The sequence below is a fragment of the Manduca sexta genome, chromosome 2 (genome assembly GCF_014839805.1).
Source record: "Manduca sexta isolate Smith_Timp_Sample1 chromosome 2, JHU_Msex_v1.0, whole genome shotgun sequence".
In the NCBI taxonomy this organism is placed as follows: Eukaryota; Metazoa; Arthropoda; class Insecta; order Lepidoptera; family Sphingidae; genus Manduca; species Manduca sexta.
In genome coordinates this window covers 9,137,753-9,162,373 of record NC_051116.1, presented here as the reverse complement: position 1 = coordinate 9,162,373, position 24,621 = coordinate 9,137,753, and the positions used below count along the sequence as shown (strand labels likewise).

The window sequence follows — 24,621 nt, the reverse complement described above, 5'->3', positions numbered from 1 at the left end:
GGATAAGATGAAATCCAATCGACTAAACCTGGAGCGGCATAAAATAAAATTAGCGATAGCAAATAAAAGAGAATATAGATTCATACTTAAATAACGGCGTACAGCGTACATTCGCCTACATTTACAATCATAGTTTTCAATCATGAGAAAAGAAAAAAAAAAAAATAGTAATATTAAACAGGCAAACACAATATGATCGGGTGGTCGTCTTTCAAAAATTACATTTCATGATTGACATGATATGATTATGTCAAATTAGAACTATAGAAATGTCATTATTATAAAAAAAAAAGCATGTGAGACATGTAACAAAGACATTTTAGGCAGTTAATTAATTACTAATGTGTGCTAACATGGTGGGTCATTGTGTGCAGGACAAACTTTCCAAACCGTCTTATCATTAAGGTAATCAGATACAGTATAGTATCCTTTACACACTAATTCACGCTTAACATAACACTTGAACTTTTGTTCGGTCAAATTGGTAATTTCGAAGGGAAGTTTATTATAGAACTTAATGCCATTAACTAAGAAAGATTTATTGGTTTTACAGAGCCTATGATTAGGGACAACCAATTTATTTTTATTTCTGGTATTTAGACTATGCAAGTCACTGTTTTTAATAAAATTACTAAGGTTTTTACGTACGTACATTATATTCTGAAAAATATATTCGGCCGGCAAAGTCAGTATATTCACCTCCTTAAACATTTGCCTAAGGGAATCATGAGAGCGAAGGTTGTAAATAGCTCTAATCGCTCGTTTCTGCAAGATAAAAATGGTCTGCAGATCTGCAGCAGAGCCCCACAGAAGAATACAATAGGACATAATGCTGTGGAAGTATGCAAAATACACTAGCCTTGCCGTAGCCACGTCAGTTAATTGTCTAATCTTCCTAATAGCAAACACGGCAGAGCTCAGTTTACTAGAAATTTTTTGAATATGGGGGCCCCATTGCAATTTACTATCGATTGAAACCCCGAGGAAGACCGTTGAGGGAACTAATTCTAATTTATCTCCATCTAAATCAATATTTAGTTCCTTTTTTATTCAGTAACGAAAATCTGACACATTTCGTTTTTGCGGCATTTAAAAGTAAATTATTAGAAGAGAACCAGTCAGAAATCAAACTAAGTACTTTATGTGGCTCACCGAGATTCTCATCCCTTCTATTTAACTTAAAAATTATCGAAGTGTCGTCAGCGAACAATACTACATCTGCCATATTATCAACCATGTAAGGCAGGTCATTTATGTAAACTAAGAATAGGAATGGACCCAATATGGAACCCTGGGGAACCCCAATTCTAACTGCGGACCCGGCAGAGGAGACGTTGTCGATAAATACTTTTGATTTCGACCTGATAAATATGAAGATATTAGTTTAAGTCCAATTCCTCTAATACCATAATAATGAAGCTTTAAAATGAGGGTTTTGTGATCGACGCAATCGAATGCCTTGGAAAGATCACAAAAGACCCCCAGTGCATCCTGGGATCCCTCCCAAGCATCTAACACAGCTTTGACTAAAGCACGTCCAGCATCTTGCGTGGATCTGCCTTTTGTAAAGCCGAATAGTCTATTATGTAAGATCCCATTTTTATTAAAAAACACTAGCATTTGGTTAAGCATTAGTTTTTCAAATACCTTACTTAAGGCTGGTAAAATAGAAATAGGTCTGAAATTAGAGGGGGTGTTAGAACAAACTGCTTTAAAAATTGGTACTACTTTACTAACCTTCATAAGATCAGGAAATATGCCGTCTCCTGACGCAGCAGTTAAAGATTTCCGCAAGAATTGGGGCAATGTTGTCTATTACTGACTGCAACGCTTTAACAGATAAACCCCATAGGTCTTCAGTGCTTTTTATGTTTAAGCTCTTAAATACTTTTATTATATCAGAGTGCGTGACAAACTCAAATTCGAAATTTGGAATCGACAGATCAACATTTTGTTTTAAGAACGACTCAGCTGCCCCTGGTGAGGATGGCAGACATTTTGTCGTTTCAAAAGGTATGTTAGTAAAAAAATGTTCAAAGTAATTAGCTATTCTATATTCATCTGAAACTAGCTCGTCATTAATGTTCAATAAAATCTTGTCATTAGTTTTATTTTTGCCAGTTTCAGTATTAATAATTTTCCAAGTAGTTTTGATTCTATTATCTGAGTTTTTAATATGACTACTGATATAGGCAGCTTTAGCATACCTACATACACGTTTAAAAATTTGAGAGTATGTTCTCACATAATTATTAAATTCGACATCGGGTGTAAAGGACCTTCTGTCATATAATTCATAGAGAACATCTCTACTACGTCTAATACCGTTTGTTGCCCAAGCACTGAATGATATTTTATTTTTTTAGTGGCACTGATTTTACACTACATGTTTTATTAAATATGTTTGTAATACCATTTAATAATGTTTTAAACATATTATTTGGGTTGTCTGAACCGCAAGTCAGCATAGGCAACACCAAATTAAGCCTAGCACTAAATTTCTGTAGATTATATTGGGTTAGGGGTCTAAATTGTACTATGTTCTTACTTCTATTGCTTTCACAATTCAGATTTCATTATACTAGACCCCATTCCCTTTACCATCAGGTGGTAACATTTGCTGTGTTCACATATAAAAAAATGTGGGTACCTTTCTATCTCTCTAAATTCCTTACTTGTCAATTTGAATAAAGCGCCATCTAGTAGCACACGCGTGAACTAAATTATTTGACACAACGAATCTTATTAAATCTCTAGGTATATACTTGGATTATATAATAATTTTATTAGTAGTATCGTGAAGCTACTGCCAACCCATGGTAGACCAGTATGGAGTAAGACCTAAACCCTCTCAGTAGGGGAGTTGCTTACCCAAGGATAGGCAGTATATTATAATACAGAGCTGGTTATATTATAGCTCTTATAATTTAGCAAGAAAGTCGCAAATTATTACGCCGTTGGTGTCATTTAACCATGGCCTTTGACCATCAAGACGAGTCTTAATTATTCGATGACTCAGTGAGTCATTTTATACTGTCAATAATTAAAAAAATAAAATCACACATAGGCGTGGTGGACTAAGGCCTAATCCCTCTCAGTAGCAGAGGAGGCGCGTGCCCAACAGTGGGACAGTATATAATACAGGTCTAAAATTATATTATATAGGCGTGGCTTACCGCTAAGATGAATATCTATGTGCGAGGTATTAATGACTAGGTTTTGCTCGCGGTTTCGCCTGCGTAAAAGACGCTTAGCGATCTGAAAGTCCATTTGTATTTTTGGACTGCGTCGATGGCGTAGTTGTAAGTGCGTGGACCACTGCGACATCCCGGCTTCAAATCCCGGGTCGGGCAATGTGGGTTTTTCGACTCACTATTAGTCTGGAGTCTCGAATTTGTATGTTATATGGCAATAGGCTCGCCCCCTATCGCATAATGGGACGGAACACACTTGTCAAAAAGTGTGCACTGGTTACACTTCTGACTACCACTTCGAGGATGAAGGCGTGATGTGTGTTCATTTTTGTTTTTTGTTCTGTATATTTTTCTAGGATAACAACCTTCTTATGTGTTTATTTATGTAAATAAATGTCTGCGTATTGTAAAATTTAAGAAGATCATAATAATATCAAGCCTTTACCCCTGAAGAGTAGGTGTAGGTAAAAAAACGTGTACTGCCTTTTTCCCCGAGTTTACCCCCTTCCAATGATGTGATAGTCGAGTTACCGAGAGATGAATTTGTTCTACCTAATACTAGTCCCAACTCGCATACCCTACCAGGAAATCAAACCCAGAGCCCCACCTGCCACACATATCTATCATCTTAAGTAGGATACATAATTAAAAATAAACACAAAATAATTTTCAAATATATATTTGTTACTACAACGCAACAACATCTTACTGAAATATATTAAAGAGATAACTTCACTTAAATAAATGCGATTTACGTTCCCACATTTAAAAAATAATTAAATTAAATTTTTATATAAGAAAACCTTAACAAGCAAGGCAGAGCTATTCACCTACAATTCACCCATAAGGGCCATGTATGACAAAATTTTAGAAATAATATATTTTAAATACCCTAGTAACTATAACTACATTAAATTAATACTAACCTACAAACAAATATGGGATAATCCCATTTAATAAAGCGTTACAGCCTTTATAGTTAATTATTTTATCTCTTTAATATTCACACATATTTTAATAAATATCTATTTGTATGAAATTCATTATCTTATTGTTTAATTATCCTTAACTACACTTATGACAGATGGCGCCACTGTCAATTACATATTAATATAAAGTAATATTTACAAAATCAGTTTATAAATAATACGTTATAAACTCGGAATTCTCGATTACAATAAACTTAGTAACAAATGATAATTAAATTATCTAGCTTGCATATTTCATAAATTCAAATTCAGAATTCTCGAATCTTCTTCGAAATTTAAAATATAAACTCGACGGATTAATTATCTATAATGCAATAAACTCGCTACATTAATCATGTTGTTAAATAATGTAAAAAGTTGAACATTCAAGGTGACACGGCGATGTAGAAATTCATGTCATGTACAAGCCATAAGAAAAATGTGAGTCAGCCACAATAATACTTATGAGTCACTTAAAAAACCATAATAGAATTAGTCATCGTTTTAACATCATCGCTAATAAATAAAAACAATTATACAATCAATTTTTAAAAACAATCTAAAATAAAATTTGTTTTAAAATATTATAAGTACATTTTGTATGTTATGTTTTTTAAACAAAAACCTTTTTTAGTTACCTGTACATTAGAGTCATATTCGCCTGCATTCGACTCTATGTTACGTCACTGTTGATCTCTCTCTACACATAGAGACAGACAACATAGAGGCCCTTAGGGGACCCTTTCGTAACACTCATATAAGGAAAAGTGTGTCATGCTCCCTCGCATAACGCGGATTCGATATACGCGGTTTCAATATTCGCGGTTAATAAATTATATTATACTTAATATAGATTAGTATTGAATATTCGCGAAATAACCAAAACAATGAGTAATTTTGTAGCAATTACCACGGTAGTACTCATTTAACACGGTTTCGCTAAATGCGCTGTCATCCGCGGGTTAAACAAAAGTACTTCTTGTATCTTCTATTACGCAACCAAGTTGCATAAGTGACACCCAAATGCAACATAACATTTCGTAAACGCTTACAATTTGTTATATAAGCTCACGCTTGTATCACGGAAAAGGTAAGCAGAGCAACTAGTATATCTATTCTTAGCCGAATTTATATAATAACATAACAAATTGTACTCTCAGGCAATTCAAATATGTTTTTCTATCAAAAACATTTTGATTACCAGACCCGGGTATCGAACCCAATATACCTCATGGATGTCACAACCAAGTACCCAACCACTAAACCAATTAAGCGATATCGCATCAATTTCATTACCCGCCATTTTGAACCGTATTAATAGAGGGAGAGCGTCGCTTTTGTATCTTGCAAGTTATTAACTAAATCTTGAAAGAATAATGAAAAAATATCAGGTAACTTTGAGATTGTGTTTTCAAAATGGTGGAATGTATCTTTGGTATTAATTATAACAAATACCTTAAACAATTGATTTGTCCATTCGCAGCCTTATACATAAACCAAGAACCTAGTCTGGGATACAGTTAACTATTAGTTACTTTCGTGAGAAACTGAACTAAATTACAAAACTAGAGTAACTATTTACGTTAAGCATCCCATAGACATACCTCGTTCCCGGGTTCAAATTCACTGATATATCACTTATAACAAAACCTTCTTGCTTTCCATCTCGTGCGGCGCCAACACCATCTTCGACTTCTTCTTCAGCCCTCCCAGAATCAACGCTACGGCCACTATCAGACTCATTATTCCTATAAACGCTGTGAAGACAGAGGCTCCGGCCAGCACTTTGATTATAACTCGCGTATAATTTACTGCTACTGCCGAGCATCCGTGCCTTTCGTTTGCTAGTTTGTTCGTGAAGTCGCAGTCGATGTTGTACGCGCCGATCCAGCCGTGGTAATAGGTATCGCAGCAGGAGATAGGGAACTCACGTCTCCAGTTGAGGTAGTCCCGAGGACCACCAGCTCCGCAGCATTGAAGACGTTTCTCGATATTCCCGAAAGCCATTTCGACATCTCTATCATTCTTCGTGTGTGTGTACACGTCCCAAATAGTGTCTTCCATGAATTTATCCGTGCTCTTCGAGTCAGCGCAAGTCAAAGCCACGATGGCCGCAGCAACCAATCCAACTATAGCGATACTTTGGAATATCGCGAACAACACAACCATGCCTCGATTCTTCTTCCTCGCTCCAGCGAAACCGCAGCACGAAATGCACAGAATGAAAATTCCCACAATCATGAATATCCATGGTATCGCTTGCGGCCAGTAAACGTTGTAGTCCAGCAAATAGTGGTTGGTGTTCCTCAAGCTGGTTATGCTTTGGACTTCGATGAAGAACCAGATCGAGGCAGCGGTCAAGGCCAAGCCGAAGATCATTTGGACCGTGTTCAAAATGTGTAGAAGGACGGTGGAGGCCATTTTGAAACGCGTGCGTGCGCGGGCGTTGTGTACAATCGAATGGCGTCGTTCGCGCACAGCGAGCTTTATAACCTGCCAATCGAAGGACCTTGTGATTCATTACTGATTTGGGATGCGGTTATGTTTGACTCAACATAGCGCCACGAGGCTATGATTTCCTGGTACTTTTAATTTTAATTAAAAATACATTTTCTGGAATAAGATGATAGTTTTAATGAGTTATTATAATTTAAATAAAGCCTTATTTAATAATTGCTTAGTCATTAATTTGCGACGATAGTTAGCTAATTTAACAATAACTAAGGCATTGTAATAAGAAACATTTGAATTACATTAATATTTATTCTTTAAAGTGATTAAAAATGTTTTCATTAAAATCTAAACTCTTAAGTACCTAGAATAATCATTTATAAATATTATGCAATTGTTTATTGGAATATGACACTTGTGACTATTGTTTTATCATTTTAACAATTATTTGCAGTTATTGTTATTTCATTTAACTATTTATAACTTTCTTACAGGAAAAAAGAAAATATTCGATTGAAAAGCAAGTGCAATTTTATTTATATTTTAATAAATGTATTATAAAGTTACTTTGTTTTAGCCACGATCATTTAAAGAACTACCGATTTGTTTATAAAAAATGTTTAACTAATAAGAAGTAACATTGTCCGTTGTATGCCACTTTCCAAACTGACTGGTAAAGCGCCAAACGATTTTATTTTTGACTGTTATTTGCAAAGGAGACAGTAAGAGCCACTTTTAAAGTCTAAAGGCCGCGTATAAAGTCCGGAATACTGTTTTATCCTATTTCCAGGTCGCCAACACTTAGTGCAATTGATTTTTAATGCTTCTCCCATAGAAGGAGTTGCAAAATCTAAGCCTCATCTACTAAGCAACATTCGTAAATCTTACTTTAGGATAAGAAAAGAGTTCAATTTTATCGTAACTCGCAATTTTCTGTTTGACATAAACAGTATAAAATCAAATGAAAACACGTATTTAGTCCTAAAGGGTAGGTAGAGGTGCAACCAGAGCACCCAGTTTAGGCATGTATCTTGCATTAGGGCATAAATTCCAGACTCCGATGTTCGGCCAAATTCTGAACAAAAAACAATATCACTTTATCCAACCCGGGATTCGAATATGGAATCTCAGAGCAGTGTTGTACCACGCAATACAACTACGCTACCGAGACAGTCTTCCTTTTTATATAACAAAGAAATGTATAACATATTTCATTCGCTGCACATAAGCCTACTTGAAGTTATGTCTATTGCAAATGTCTAGGTCAGACAACAATGTGTGTGTGTGTGTGTGTGTGTGTGTGTGTGAGTTTGTGTGAATGGGTGTCACACATTCTAGTATCATCAGTGTTAAATGGCGTGCTATAATTAACAGATGTCGCTGTAGTTTATTGTGCTTTTTGAAAATGTCTATTCTATGAACATATTTTTTATACGTGCTCGAAAAAGTGACTACTACTCCTGATGGTAAGGAGTGGGGTCCAATAGAATGTCGACTGACGAGAGATGATTACCCCTTGACATTCGACACAATTAACGCCTGTTGGAACCAGATATGTACAGGCTGATCCCGGAACGCGACTCACGTACGGCTTCTGTAGCGGGTTTTAACACCTTGTGTGCGGCGGTCGCTATCCAGGGGGATATAAAATATATCCTACCACCAGCTAGTATAGGCCACCTCTGACTTTTCTAAAACGTATGTATTCTTTGTAAATTTTCCTTGTTTTAAGGGTTAAGGAAAATATCGTGAGGAAACCTGCTTACCTGAGAAGTTCTGCATAAGATTTTTGACACGACAATGTGACCTTCTCCTGATAGTAAGAGTGACGTTCAGAGTTTCTGACAAGGGATGATTATGCCTAACCAGTCGAAACAATGCCGGCCTGATCGATACCTAAATTGGAGCCACTTTTGAATATAATAATAATATCAGCCCTGTATTATATACTTACCCACTGCTGAGCACGGGCCTCCTCTACTACTGAGAGGGATTAGGCCTTAGTCCACCACGCTGGCTTAGTGTGGATTGGTAGACTTCACACACCTTCAAAATTCCTATAGAGAACTTCTCAGATGTGCAGGTTTCCTCACGATGATTTCCTTCACCGTTAAAGCAAACGATAAATTCACAAAGAATACACACATGATTTTGAACCTGCTTACATTCGTCTTGGCAGTCCGTTCCACACCCAACTAGGCTATCGCCGAATTTGAATCACTTTTTAATAGCATAAAATAATCTTTTGAATGAAATTCTGACACTTATAATATATTATGCTTATAATATTGGTTTTAAAAATGCACAAAAGTTATTATTAGTCATGAAAAGATTATTTAAAAATTCATCCTTTAATGTGGTCACTAAATCGTAGATGGGAAATCCCAGCCCTATTCACTAGCCATTAAGGATTACTAACCTTTATAATATTGTAGATGCAAAACATTAACTGCCTCGCTGGCGTAGTTGTAATGCGTACTACTACTGAGCTGAGGTCCTGGTTTCGTATCCCGGTTCGGACCGATAATTGTGACGGGATTTTTTCCATTTCAAAAACATAATACTATATCAGCTCGGAGTATGGCATTTGTGTCTGATATGGTAATAGGTCCTATCACGTCACGGGATTGAACATATGTGTACACGATATGTACACCAGTTGCGCCTCTGCCTACCCCTTTGAGGATAAAAGGTGTGTCTTTTTAATTATTATACATATGCATTAGCAACTTACGAAGAAAATACACTACAATTAAAGTATAAAACAAGTTGCCATCTTGAGGGTAGAAACAGATTCTTCTCGAAATTATTGTTATTTTATATTCCCGCAACGCGCAATTACAACACAATGGTAAATTGGTTTAATAACACGAATGAAAAAGTTTCATTCATTTCCTTTATTTACTGTTAGTAGAAGCGTTCTCAGTCGTTTATTTCATGAGTTTGTTTTCCCTGAAGTTTTCGATTCCATTGCTGGGACGAGGTACAAGAAAGGGTATTTTTGGACCTGTATTTGTCTATAATTTTTCTTTGATAATTTAAGTTAGTGATACATCATCTCTCGCTCTTCGATACTCTGAAGCCTCCATTTACGATCAGGCCCGTATACAGGGTCATTTTGGCATTGCGTTACTAAATGAAAACACATAATCGTCTTCACCATTGCTGACATTGTGCCAAAAATCATCCATTAATAGCTAATATTTTCACGAAAAAACCTGGTTTTAGTTTATTGATTTTTGATCATTTTGTAGTTTAAAGCGAATATAGTGTACGGGGTCCATTTTTCTGACTGAATTATTATTATTACAACGAATTCTCTTAGAGTAGTAGTAGTGGCTTTAGGGCGCATAAAATTAAAATAACTTTTTATTAATATTTATTTTGTTTGAAACTCACACTTTTTATTATTATACATTTACAGCTCAAATAATTCATTGAAAAGTGTTAATTTCAAGTAGATAAGTATGTGGTTTAATTTACTAACACAATATCAAACTAAACCTGTATAAAAAATAACTTCATATGATTTTGAATCCTTGTAAGATGTGAATGAGCTGTTAGGCAGGCCGGCATAATTTCCCCAATCCTGAAGAGATATATTTAGGATATATTTTGCCTGTCGACATATTCTTTCGCTTCCTTTCACTTATCAGGTTTAGAAGTAACTATTTCATAATAAATATAAAATAAATCAAAGCATACCTATGTATGTCCCTACAAGACTCATAACCGCGTTGTCCCCACCTATTCATTTTGTTTACCTTACCTTTGTTACGTGAGATTGCGCACGCGCAGGTTGGCTTGTATAATACTGCGCTTCTCTTTATGTCAATTTAGGTTCTTTTCTAATCTTGGGTATTTTTTGTAAATTTGTAAACATATTATCTGTCATAATAATTACATAAAACATCATTGGAGTATTGTCTATCTATTGTTTTCATTTCAATTAGGGCGTAGGTTTAAGGAAGACAATTTAGTCTTAATGTAATTCTGTGCTTAAGTATTGTTAATGAAAATTGTGTCATGTGATATGGCTTAGTGAAAAAAAAATGTATTTGAATTTTATAGAGCGCACCTAGAGTTCGCAGAGAGAGGAAACCTCTGAACTTCTGTGAAACAAGATAGTATATTCACATATCAAACTCAAATTATACTTATGTATTCTGACTGCCACGTTGGGTACGACTGCAGTGCTGAGGTCTCGGGTTCCATCCCTGGGTCAGGCAGTGATATTGCTGCAATAATTTACTAGTATGAACTTAGCATTAGATTGACTTTAAAATGATTAATGCTCAATGGGAATTTGACTTCAATGCAGTTTTTTCGTGTGACCAACGTAGGCACAAGGTCTCTACGTTTATATAAAATGGGTTTCACGGTCTAGCCATTGTATGGTTTTTGTCGTAACTAATGCTTTGGGCAATTGTTGACGTATTTTATTTACTTACATATCATACTAAAAAAAATAACAAACATCTACTATTATATAATCCATAGTAGTAAGATCCAGGGGTAAAAGCTAAATCTCTATACAAATACTGCACAAAATTTGATTAAAAACTTATCAACCAGAAACAGGCATTCATCCATACAACAATAGTTAGTAAAGTTGCAGGGGATTCCGTTTTCAATTAAAGTGGAACTGGGCCACCTCTCCCCTTAGAGTCTCACGGCGGGCCCTCAGTATACCGAGTTTAGCTCGAGCAGAGGAACACCTCGAACTCATATTAAAATATATCAACCCTGTATTATATACTGTCCCTCCGCTGGGCAGGGGCCTCCTCTACTACCGAGAGGGATTAGACTTAGTCCGCTACGCTGGCCTAGTGCGGATTGGCAGACTTCACAAACCTTCAAAATTCTTGGAGAATTTCTCATGTATGCAGGTTTCCTCACGATGTTGTCCTTCACTGTCACAGAAAGTGATTGTTATACCTAATTATATCGTCCCCCTTATCGGCAAAAGTTTTCCGCTTTCCCCCTTCTCGCTCTCCAGTTCTTACGTAATCATAGGTAAAATGTTCACGAAATCTGTTTAAATTCCTTTATTGTTACTTATCAAAAACTTATACAAATCCTTAAATAATATTGCTGAGGTAATCACTATTCAAACCTCCATTGTCATCGAAAAAAAAAAGCAAACCATAGATCCCCCCTCCCCTTTCGTGCTTAGGTAATCTTTGAATGGTCCCGTACATAAATGCTAGCTGGAGCAATTTTTTTTAGCCACAGAAACTTAGCAGTACTGCTCCTTTTGAGTTGCGCGCAGAAATATCGACTGACGAACGCTGACCCCTCGCCAGTCGACACAATTATGCCGGCCTGCTTGAACCGCCAGGTATTAGTTCTCTCTAATCTCGTAACATCTAATTCATTAGCATAAAGTTGAACGCCCCCCCAAGGCCACGTTATCAGTGACGCACGCCACTGACTCAGACAAATTCATTCATTATTTTACTACTAATTCGCTCGGAGATCATTCACAAATGTTTACTATGACTCATACAAAACGTAGGCTGTACAATAATAACAAATATTTACTTGTGGTTACATACGTAAATTTTTTTGACGACGAGAATAATGACGAGACGAGCTTTCCGTTCGCCTGGTAAGCGATACGACCGCCCATTAATAGTAGAAACACCATCCAAGAGTGAATTACAAAGTATTGTTTGGTATTCCACTGCGCTCGCCATCCTGAGACATGAGATGTTGTCTTATCAGGTCCAGTAGTTACACTGGCTACAATGGATATATTATGTCCATACATGAACTCGTGTATTTTGTCCCCTAGCGGTCGACGCAAGACAAGGGCATCCACTTTTAGTTATATATTCCGCCCCATGATATGATATACCTATCGCCATATCAATCACAAATTCCAGACTCCGGATACTGAGCAGAAAAACTCAATACGACTTTACTTGACCCGGGATTCGAACCTGGAACCTCACGGCAGTGGTAATACAATTTTTTAAAATTATGTGTGTATTCTTTGTGAATTATCGCATGCTTTAACGATGAAGAAATCATCGTGAGGAAACCTGCATACCTAAGAAGTTCTCTATAGGAATTTTGAAGGTGTCTCAAGTCTACCAACCCGCACTACAGCATGGTGGACTAAGGTCTAATCCCTCTCAGTAGTTAGAGTAGGCCCGTGCAGCAGTGGGATAATAAATCGTATACAATACAGGGCTGATATTATTATTATTTGTTATTACAAATCCACGATATCCTTCCTATTTACCTATTCAAAGCCCGGTCTAACTTCCTTGAGGTAATTAAAAGTGAAGAAATAGTGAAAGGTTGGCCCCAAATATACACCTGTGGTAACAACAGCTCCATTTCTGTGTCAACTAACAATCATTACTAACATTTGGTAATGTTCTATTGATACCTTAAATAGTTTTGTTTTTTTTTCTTGCCTTAATTATTTTTACTTTCACAACGTCAGTTCTAATATTTTATATCTCACTGGAAAGCTGGATAAGTAAAGAAGGTTTTCTATAATAAATATTAGTTTTCAGAAAAAATTGTTGATTAAATGCGATATTGATAAGTTTCAGGCTTTAATATAAAACTTTACGTAGTTTCTAAATATTTTATATTTTTTTATGGAAGCCTAGAATGTAGAAATAATTGATAACAACAACAAATCCAATTCCATAAATCAGTTTTCGTTATTAAATTTTATTTGATCTGATACTGTTGTACCAAACTTCAAAAATGCTTAAATAAAACAATATAGGGTTCTAGATAGGGTTTTATAGAACAAAATCGTTTGGTTTTGACCCAGTCTGTACCTCTTAAGGGAAATACGTCACATTTCCAGTCACCATATATATTTCCCTACGGCCTTGGTTATAGAAAATTCATGTCTGCGATAAAACTGCAATTTTCCGAGATGAAAATATTGAGTATTTTTTTTTATATTTGAGCACCGTAAAGTGACCCCTCTGCACCTGATGTTAAGGTCGACTGCACGATATTATTACCGTTCGGCAGTCGACACAATTATGCCGGTCTGTACTGGATATACACAGGCTGATCCAAGAGCGTGACACTTACGTGGGCCACTATGGCGGGTTTAAACTCCTTGTGTACGGTGGTCGCTATCCGGGCGGATATAAAATATATCCTACCACATAAACAGCATTGAGTATATTGCATGTTAAATTCTATCCAAATTCAATAAAAATATATGTTTACTTCAGTCAATCATAGTAACAAACATAATATTCATTAATGTTACATATTTTATTCAGTCTTAGTTAATGTTGCTACTTTTTATCGACTATGACGTCAACCAGTGGCGAAAGTTCCATATAAACCGCTTCCTGCCGGCTTCCCATTTATAATATATTATAGCAAACTATTTAAATAAATTATATTATTAATGACTAAATAATTAATATTTATACTATAGTGGGCTAAAATCCAATTATAATTAGTATTAGTACCTATATTTTGTGTCAACTGCCCTATAAGATTGCACCCATTGCGTCTGCCTTCGGCGTCCACCATTATTCACGACAAAGGGTGCGAAAGTAAGCCGGTACTAAACCCGCGTGGTGGATTAATGCCTCAACCCGCAGTAATAGGAAGCCTGTGCCCAATAGTAGGAAAAATACTCGAACATTTTTACATTGCGTTAATAAATGAAACCACATATTCGTCTTTACCTTTGCTATTGTGTACTTTTTATAAATATTTTGTTCGAATCTTACATATTTTAATTTACATTTCCAGTTCGAGTGACCGTTATTTTTAAGAGTGTGTGGTTTGAAATGAAATGAAATGATTTGTTTGAACCTGTAAAATGTTATACATTATTTAGATTCCGTCAATATTAACTACCACCAGTTCGGAAAGCAGTTCTCACTAGAGAAGAACGGGTAAGAAACTCAGGTGTTACTCTTTTCAAATTCAGTTTAAATTATAAACTACAGTACACGATACAGAGGAGAAAAAATATATAATTTATTTTTTTATTGTTGCTTAAAGTAGTTCATTTATATGCTCGCAAATTAAGTAATGAATTATTTTACATTTTCCATACGAGTACAACCCTCTCATTCATTATTTCATTTAGTAACGCAATATCGAAATGACCCTGTATTAAGAGTTAGTATTATAAACCAAACCTTTACAGACCTCATACCGATGACTCAAGCTTGTTAAACTACATTTTCCGCAAGCCCTCTGATTCATAGTTCGACTTCCTCACAACTCATATAAGGAGAGTATATACCTTATAATCTTGTCAGTGTCTCACGGCTACACACAATGATCGATACACTCACTGCCTTGATGACGTAGTTATTGGTACTAGTTTTGAAATAGTCTGGGATTCAATTCAGGTTGGTGAGGTATCTAGAACATGTGTCCGATAGACTCGTTACCAATTATATCTTAGGACGAAATCAGCATGGCAATAAGTGGGAGCACTTATTACACCTTCTCCAATCCTTTCGGGAATAAAAGCCGTATGCATGTTTTATCCCGAAGAAATGAACAAGACTTTAATTCCACAAAAAGTATTTGATGTAAATATGAAGCTCTTGTAGCTGAACTTTGGCCACGGCGGCAAATCTCAACGAAGACCAACCAGATACGCAAGAGAGATATATAAATATGTGCGCAATACACAGGTGCATTCCGTTCCTTCACTTTCATAGTCCAGTGGTCTCACTACTTGCCGTCTGGCAATCTGACATGACCGGAGAGACATCAGGAACAGGACCAACGGCTTTACATGCTATAATAGGCATAGGGGTATCACACAACCAACTTCTGGGCAAACTTGCGGCAATAATCTTTAAGATGGAAAAACCCAGTCATATTTATTTATGGCCCGACACGGTATTCGAACCCAGGACCACAGCACGGTAATCATACTCATGCCGCGTATGCATTACAACTACGCCACCGAGGCAGTCAATATATATAAAGCAGGTGAATCCGCCGCAAACACGAGTAAAGTGCAAATAATAATGTCCTGAGAAGTTGAAGCCAAGACGAAACACTTCTCAACCAAATACAACAAACCCGTCAGCAATTCTACAAACTATTAAATAATAAAACGACGCGGAAGCCACAGTTTACTCAGAGGCCGCAATCATTCCGAGAACATCAGAAACAGTTACTGGAATAGGCATTGTTTACTATGAACATGAATGAAACCTTTACTGTCAACTATCAATGTTATAATTGACTTAATAGCTGTGAACATGGATTGGAAAGATGGCCTTAAGACTTCATCATTGTAATAGTCCTAAAGTTACTAAACCTTTAAAAGACGCTTTGCTGGTGATATTATATATTTTTTATCCGCCCAGATACTGACCACCGTATTATATTGTTTTATACAAGTAAATGTGTTACGAGTGGGTTCTTCAAGTGCATTTCGTAGCGCCCTGATCCGCAATATCTTTAAATACATTTTGAGCAAATCATAGAATTTGAAATTAGATTTGTTCCCTCTTACTCACAAAATATTTATTATTTATAACATTTATAGACATTACCATTACAGGTGTTACCCCAATGCCATAATGTCTTGTTGCAAACAATGCTAAATATTTATTTAACCTAATAAATAAAAATATGCACATAAACCACACTAACTAATAACAATAACTAAGCTTATACAATAGGACCTTTTTATACGCAGTAAATAACGGTGCTGATTACGCATTTATTTTGTTGATGCTAGGGTATATTTTCCGCTGGTATATTTATTCGCCCGGATAGCAACCATCGTACACAAGGTGTTAAAACCCGCCATAGTGGCCCGCGTACGTGTCACGTTCCGGGATCAGCCTGTGTTCCAACAGGCCGGCATAATTGTGTCGACTATGGAGGGGTAATCATCTCTCGTCAGTCGACATTCCATTGGACCCGACTCCACTCCTTTTTAAAGTCGGGTAATAAATAATAACCTAACTTAGGAATTAGGAAGAACATCCTTCCATCCAACATTTTAGGAAGTCTTTGACCCGTCGGTATTTTGACTCGAATGACAGATGAAGTCATAATTTAAGAACATACAAATTGATTATCATACATATATTAACTATGAGTCATACAAACTCATTATACCGGTTGTATGAATACTTGAAAGATATGTCACTATATTAAGGAAACGTAAAGGCTTTTCTGTATTTTTTTTTCTAAAACGGTTGAAATGAAGAAGGTATACCAGACATATACCTTAAATTTTAACTTACGTATTTTTTTATTACTTTGAATGACGAGACGAGCTTGCCGCTCGCGTGATGGTAAGCGATACGACCGCCCATAAACAGCAGAAACACCATCCAACACCTTGAATTACAAAGTATTGTTTGGTATTCCACTGCGCTCGCCATCCTGAGATATGAGATGTTAAGTCTTATTATGACCAGTAGTTACACAGACTACAATATCCTTCAGACCAGAGCACAACAACGACTACACATTGCTGCTTGGCAGCAGAAACAGACATTGCGGTGGTACCTACCCAGGCGGACACTCACATATAAGAGACTTACCACCCGTAAAGTATTCTTGGTCAATTATTGTAGTTCACTACAAAAACAAAACATCGTAAGATTTACATATCGATTTTTTCTAAACTAACTTGCCTGCAGCTAGGCCTGCGTTAAACAGTTTTGACGGGATAAAAAGCTACCTATACCATTCAGAAATAATGTAGCTGCCTATTAGGCAAAAAAGCAACATCCAAAGAAACTCTTCAGCTTTATATATTAGTATACATAAGATTTTGAAGGTATCAAAAACCCACACTAGGCCAGTGATTGACCAAGGCCCAAACCCTTTTAATAACAACAAAGACCTGTGCCTAAAACTAAAATAAAGCTTTTTATTTAAATAAATATAATATAATACAATGTAAAAAGTTATTCCAAAGCCTTAAAATCTATCATTGTAGTACTGTAGATTACTTTTAAAATAGAAACCACTTAATCTGTCTGTTTCATTGAGTGCTATTTCGGGAATACCAGGATCTTATTTGGTGTTTTTATTATAGAAACCGCCGCAAACGTGTATAAACTAACTATCAAGATATATGTGAAGATTCTTAAGGGGTGCGACACGCGTTTTAAACCATTAGTTTTTTGGATAAAAGTAAGTATATTTCAGCCAAATCCATTCTGTTGCTGCGTTTACTTCTAGCCTATATGTTGATCGAACTTGGCCAACGCGAACTTAAAGAAATTAATGCAGGTAAAGTTAAAGTTATTGTGTCGATTGTCAAGGGTCTCTCTCTCGTCAGTCGACATTCTATTAGACTCTACTCCACTTACTATCATGTACAATGGGGTCACTTAGCTGTGCCTCTATAAAAAAAATCATAACTCAGTCCTAAGCAGGGAATAGCCGTAGTTCAACGCGGTATACTGACGTGGCTGCGCACACATACTACGTAACAATAAAGCCGCGACTTATAGTCGCAAAATCGCAACTGCAACCGTGTGCGCCGCCCCACATCCGCTCGCACACAATAATTTTACCAGCTGTCGAGTGCGGAAGGCGTTTCAAGGTTATATTGATTATCAGATGCGACAATTACAGTGTTAGGCAATTGGTAACAATATAGATGAGTCTGTTATTCCATACAAAGCGAAACGCGAATAGAATATGAAATATCAATATTATTGTGGCATTATAACGCTGCAGGAACCCGCTAGATACAGGCCGTTCTGAGAGGTAGGTCTGGTAATTTCTATGGAAAAACCTGAGTTCAGTTGTGGTCTTTCAAAGGCTGAAGATGCTAACGAGTATGGTAGAATTCTTTATAGAAGGCCTAAGTTCGGCAATGGACTTCCAGAGGCCAAAGATGAGGATGGTAGATGGTAGAATTTTCAAATGCAAGATCCCGACTGGCAGATAGCGGCGTCATGTATTTCTACCTCCAGCATTGCGTATTGTTGAGTTTCGATTTGAAGAACATTATAAAATTCTCATCTAATTCACATTAGTGCCTCGTAGTATTTAATAATTCAAAGTTTATATAATCTTTTATGGAATGTCGCTTATCAGGTGGGCAGTTTGCTCGTTTCATCATTCAGTTGTACATTAAAAACATCTAGAACAAAAGAAAGAAAGTCTTCTTCTTTATTTCTTTCAAAAACATCTATAAATCATAATTGGCGCATTGTGGGTGTATTATCCCCCAATTCCCCTCTTCCTCCCTCCCTAAAAAGGAAAGTCCTTCCCTAAATATGCCAAAAGCCCAAATAGTATTTACCTGTTCACGTCTGTCATAGGAAAGTCCAAAAGCTTACATTCTGTGAACTCATTTTAACTGTGTTTTTTCCTTCTTATTCATTTTGTTCAGTCATTTCAACATATATAATTATTTCTCGCGACTCCGTCTGCTTTAAAATCCATTTACAGATATTAATATTTTTGTTATTTAACACAGCATTATGTGGCAGGTTCTGTCAATCTGGAGCAAATCCGTAAACACCGGTTAGCAACAGAAATAAACAATAATTATATGTATATAATGTCAGCCCTGTATTATATACTATCCTACTGCTGGGCACGGGCCTCCTCTACTACGGATTAGGCCTTAGTCCACCACGGTGACGTTGTGTGATTGGCATACTTCACGTATCCTCAGAATTCTTATGGAGAAATTCTCTGGTGCGCAGTTTTCCCCGTGATGTTTCCCTTCAGCGTTAAAGCAAGCGATATTTTACAAAGAATACTCGCATAACTTTAGAAAAGTCAGAGGTTTGGCCCTTGGCTTTTGTACCTAAACATTCGTCTCGGCATTCCATTCCACTCCCAACTAGTCCGCCGCTATAAACAACGCATGCAAATAAAACCTAGAATCTACTCGATTACAATTAGATTCTCCCTGGAAACAAAGCCCTACGTTCGCAATGACCAATTTTCAAGGCTTAATCAATCTCCAACATTTTCCAAAACATTACTACTTCCCACAAAAGGCAGTAAGCATTTCTTCCTTCGTCAATTATGCTCGGTAGAAGTTTACGGCGACGCCATTATAAAGTTAGCCGTAGCTCAACAATCATAACTTTAGTAAACAAACATCTTAGAGTTGTTCTTTGAAATCATGGTCATTATTTTGCTTCATTTATTTCTTTATTGTGGTTGGATGGAAAGTTTTTAATCTGTATTTTAATTGTTTTCACTTCGTTGCGTCAAAGAGACGATTTGTTTATACAAAAATTTAAGACAAAGTTTATACTTGCTATAACTTCACACTAGTATGTCTCTCATAAGCCAAGAATTTGGATAGTTTCCTTTTTTATTGTTTTGCATGATGAGACAGGCTTGCCGTACACCTGATGGTAAGAGACATAACTGCCCGTAAACAATAGCGATACTAACAATATTAACATTACTTAAGTACATAAACAAATTATTTTATATATCTATTACTCAATAATCGCATATTTAATAACTTCATATTATCTTCTACCTCCTCACATGTTTTAGTTTTTAATTATGTTGTCAGTGGTAAATGGTTTGTACAACTATTAGTAGCCCACATATCAGATGTTGTACCTCACTGTTATTATACGTACTGTCAACTGTGTACCTCTTTTTTTTATATTCACTGTGAAAGTGGGTACCGCTCAGCCTTCGTGGGGGGCGACTGAGCAGTTTTATTGGGGCACCACTCACAGTGCCTAACGACCCGGCGTTCCGCCGCCCGGATCTGATATTGAACTTCGAGCGACCGCCGGGCCGAGTCCCTAACCTGTATACAACGTACGGCATACCAACTATAACTCCGCGGTGGCCCTCTTCGGCGCATTAGGGACGACTGCGGGTTTCCTCTGATGGAAGTGTCTAAGTCTACATCCGCAGCCGCCGCTGCGCGGTTCCGCCTAGTGCGGCCCGTCTCCTATATGGGGGGAAAGCGCAGACGCCCCCGCGCACCGGAGGACGTCCTCAGCGTCAACGACAGCATGAGGCCTACCTTCCACGCTGCCGTCCATCCCCGGGGTCACCAGAATGTGCGGAACGTACACTAAGGGCCGACGGCCCCCTGCCGCCCGCCGACGTTCCCCGATGTACTGTGTATCTCTAACTTAACCTAACTTACACCTTAGAAGATAAAAAAACGTGAGCTTTTTATCCCTGAAGCGGTAGGCAGAAGCGCAATACCCCACTTTTCGCCGTGTGTTCGCCCATAATGTGATAGGGGCCGAGTCGATCGCCTCATCGGTCATAAATCCAGAATCCGAGCTGACCCAAATATCACTTTACTCGACGCGGGATTTCAACCTGAGACACTGAAGTAGTCGAGGTATAAATTATCATGTGAATAGACCCTTAACTCAATCATCCTGCAAATTTGAATTTTCCTACTGGAAATCAATCAACCCATTTACGATATCGGGTCAGCAAAACAACTAACACATAACGATGCCAACTAATTGACATTGGCGCACCATAAAAAAACAATCTATGTCGGCTCTAAACAACTAACGTTTGACGCAGACGACCGATTTTCAATCATAATATATTTTCATATAAAAACTGGGAAAATGATTTTTTTCATACCAGCATGGCAAAGTGACCACCCTCCACCTGATGGTAAGTGGAGTGGTGTCCAATAGAATGTCGACTGACGAGAGATGATTACCCCTCGACAGTCGACACAATTATGCCGGCCTGTTAGAACCGGATATACAAAGTTGGATATAGGAGCTGTTGTAACATCTAAGCTTTATTTCGCAATGTTTCTAGATTAGTGATATTTTCATACCAATGGGTGGGAATCATCATTATTATTTTTATAAAAGTGAGGTTCCGCAAATTCGTCTTACTATGGGAGGTAAACACAGATTTAAAAACTGTAACCCATCAATTACTAAAATACAAAAAATAATTATTATCGCATCGAATCTTCGAATATTAGATATCTGATACTCTGGCATACACCAGATCAAATCAAAAGTACTCTAAACCGGCGGGAATACAAGAGAAGATTAATGAAGGCAAGGGAAGCGGAAGAAATATACCAAAATCGGAGTGTCAATCCATAGTCTGCCTACCCCTATGCGATAAAGGCGAGACACTAAGTATGTGTGTAAAAACTATGGATTGCCGAGGAAATAAATCAAATTTACCGAACGTTAGATTAAAGCTATTGTCCGACAAACTGACATATTTTGCCTACTAAAAACATATTATCGAATAGGTCGTGTACGTATACAAATAACAAGTGAAGGAATAAACCACGCGACTCATCCATTGTTCACGATGAGTAAGTGTTCGCGGGTCCTACAACTGCATAGTATCACGTAAGTACCACCTGTCCTTTGTAGGTTTAGGCTTTGTTTTTTATTTAATACTGGCTTGCGGCTTCGCTCACGTGATGAGGTTTCCAGAATATGCGACTTCAATTTTGGAATAAAAGTTGCTGAAATCAAAATGTTGGTCGCTAAGCAGCAGTGTGTCACTGTTGTGTTCCGGTTTGAAGGACATTGGAGCAGTGTAACTACTGGACATAATAATAACATCTCATGTCTCAGGATGGCGAGCGTAGTGGAATACCAAACAATACTTTGTAATGCGAGGTATTGTATAGTGTTTTTACTGTTTATGGGCGGTCGTATCGCTTACCATCAGGCGAACGGCAAGCTCGTCTCGTCATTCAAAGCAATAAAAAAAACACTTGCAAAAAATCCCCCAAAATTGTTCAGCAATTTCTAAATTAATTAAGAGCCAGCCAACCCGCACCATGCTAGGTGGACTAAGATATTTATCAGTAGAGGAGCCCAGTGCCCAGAAGTGACATAAAACTGATATAACCTAACGAGCACGTGCAAATAACCGCAAACTTAGACGCCTTATTGATTCTAGGAAGCTCGTATTGCAACAGAGGATGTCATGTAATGAATGAATGGTAATGAAGTAATAATTTATCTCACTGGTATTGTTGCAGTGTCCTTGGACTGTGAACTGCGAGACTCGGGGTTCGCGTCTCCGGTTGGAAAATCATTTTAAACTTTGGATTTGGAAATTCGAATTTATGCACGTTTTAGCGATACAATAGCTATTACATTATAGGAAGCCATGTTTGCTATAAACGCCTTAAATCATTTATCAATCCACACCGCCATCAATTCAACCCCATTGCCATATATTTAAAAATCAGATTAAAACTTCTGAGTTTTCCAGCAAGAGCATAATACTGTGATAAAAAGTAGTATGTATTATGTATTAATTGTAAATGAAATTATATTATGTACATTTTCATATATTCTTTTATTACAATGACAAACGTCAATCAGACATCTATTTACTTTTTAGTGACCATAGAGTGGCCATGAACACAACAGTATGTACTATGTTTTAGACATGGTCTATGTGCCAAATAGTGTAATTGACTATGGTTGATTTTGTGCACTATTTTATATGTTACAGAAATTAGTATAAAAAAGAAAACCTTTTGTCAAAAACAGGATTTAAATCCGAGAGGAAATTAGGCGCTAAATTATATTTCAAATATTGCTAAGTGCACGAGTGTAGAATGGGGATATCGCCCCATCTCTTTTTCGCACGCATTGTAATTCCCGCTGACGTCATAGGCAAGTATTTCGTCTCTTTTCTGTTTTCTGTCACTCACCCCTACTACCTAATTTCAATAGCTTATAACTTGTGGATATTTGACCAGATTTCAATGATTTTTTCTGTTTTAGAGTTTATACGACGTACATATTTATAAAAGTTATAAAAAAATAAGTCGATTACCCTATTTCATCTAAATTCTTCGCTATTGCTCTGATTACTCCTAATAAACATTTCCACAAATTTTCCCATTTATATTAATAAAAATAATATTCAAAACAATGTGTTTTAACAATGAAACTCAAGTAAAAACCAGTAGTAGTAGCATCATTGTTGCGGTTTGAAGATTGTGTATACAAATAATTTGCGTCACCAAAACATTTTACCTAAGCATTTGTTATTGTTAAACAGGAAAACATATTTTTCTGTAGAATTTTTTGCGTTTATAAACACTACTCTTTGCCTATTTTAAATTGTTTTAGTATAGAATTTATTACTAATAATCAATAGCTAAAACAAATATTTTTTTATAATTGTAAAGTGTAGGTAGATGTTGTAATTTCTACTTTTCGGACGACCAACACCTCAGTTCCCTTGCCACCATCTCCGAGACCATGAAGGCTTCAAAGTCTTCGAAATGTCGAGAAGAAAATTATAATATAAAAACCCTGATAAAATCCGTAAAATGGTTTTATTTCAGTGTCTAATATTCGCAGAAACATTAATTAATTATTAAATAAAAGTAATAAATTGTACAATTTATTTCTCCTCTCAATATCAGTCCGAAATCTAGAACTATGCTTGTTAAAAGGCTGTAAGCTATTCTCTTATTACGTAAATAACAAAATGTGGGTGTAACCTCTACCTACCACTGAAGAGGGAAGTCGTGTTGCTATGTATATATAACTACTGCCCTATGACGGTAAGCTCACCTAAGAAAACGTAAGCTCGTCGAACTATAGATATATTAGTTGTGCCTTTATCTATCGCATTGGGAGCAAATGCGTTATGTTAAGTGTTTATATTAATAAATACTTCTTCTCTTTATCATGTACTGTAGTTTATACCTTAAACTGATTTTGAAAATAGCAACACCAGAGTTTCTTGCCCATTCTTCTCTGGTGAGAACTGCTTTCCGAACTGATGGTAGAGTTAAAATTGACGAAATCTAAATAATGTATAACATTTTACGGGTTCAAATAAATTGTTTCATTTCATTTCATGTCAATAAACTAAATATTCTCTTATCCGTAAATAATTTCCATATTAGTTATTATTTTATAGACGTAAGAAATTTTTGACATGTATAGGTACATTTTCACAACACTCCTTAGGCTGATTCGAATAACAAATAGGCTAGTCTCCTTAGAATTTCCCAAAAACGCGACTCGTAAATCGATGTTAAGTTTGATGTTCACGGAATCGTTTTTTTATGCCACAGT

General features: G+C 36.6%; 1 protein-coding gene and 1 long non-coding RNA gene across 2 annotated transcripts; both read right to left on the bottom strand.

The window, feature by feature from the left end:
- Nucleotides 1-3,857: 3,857 nt before the first annotated feature.
- Nucleotides 3,858-6,632, bottom strand: LOC115448579 (23 kDa integral membrane protein). Its single transcript, XM_030176052.1, has one exon. It carries the CDS (start codon nt 6,581-6,583, stop codon nt 5,801-5,803), a length of 783 nt encoding a protein of 260 aa, XP_030031912.1. The 5' UTR covers nt 6,584-6,632; the 3' UTR covers nt 3,858-5,800.
- An 11,239-nt stretch (nt 6,633-17,871) lies between these two features.
- Nucleotides 17,872-22,861, bottom strand: LOC115448585. Its single transcript, XR_003939109.1, has 3 exons — nt 22,540-22,861; nt 18,870-19,070; nt 17,872-18,707 (listed from the first exon to the last, which is right to left on the bottom strand). It is a non-coding gene; the product is annotated as an uncharacterized LOC115448585 (long non-coding RNA).
- Between the last annotated feature and the right edge of the window lie 1,760 nt (nt 22,862-24,621).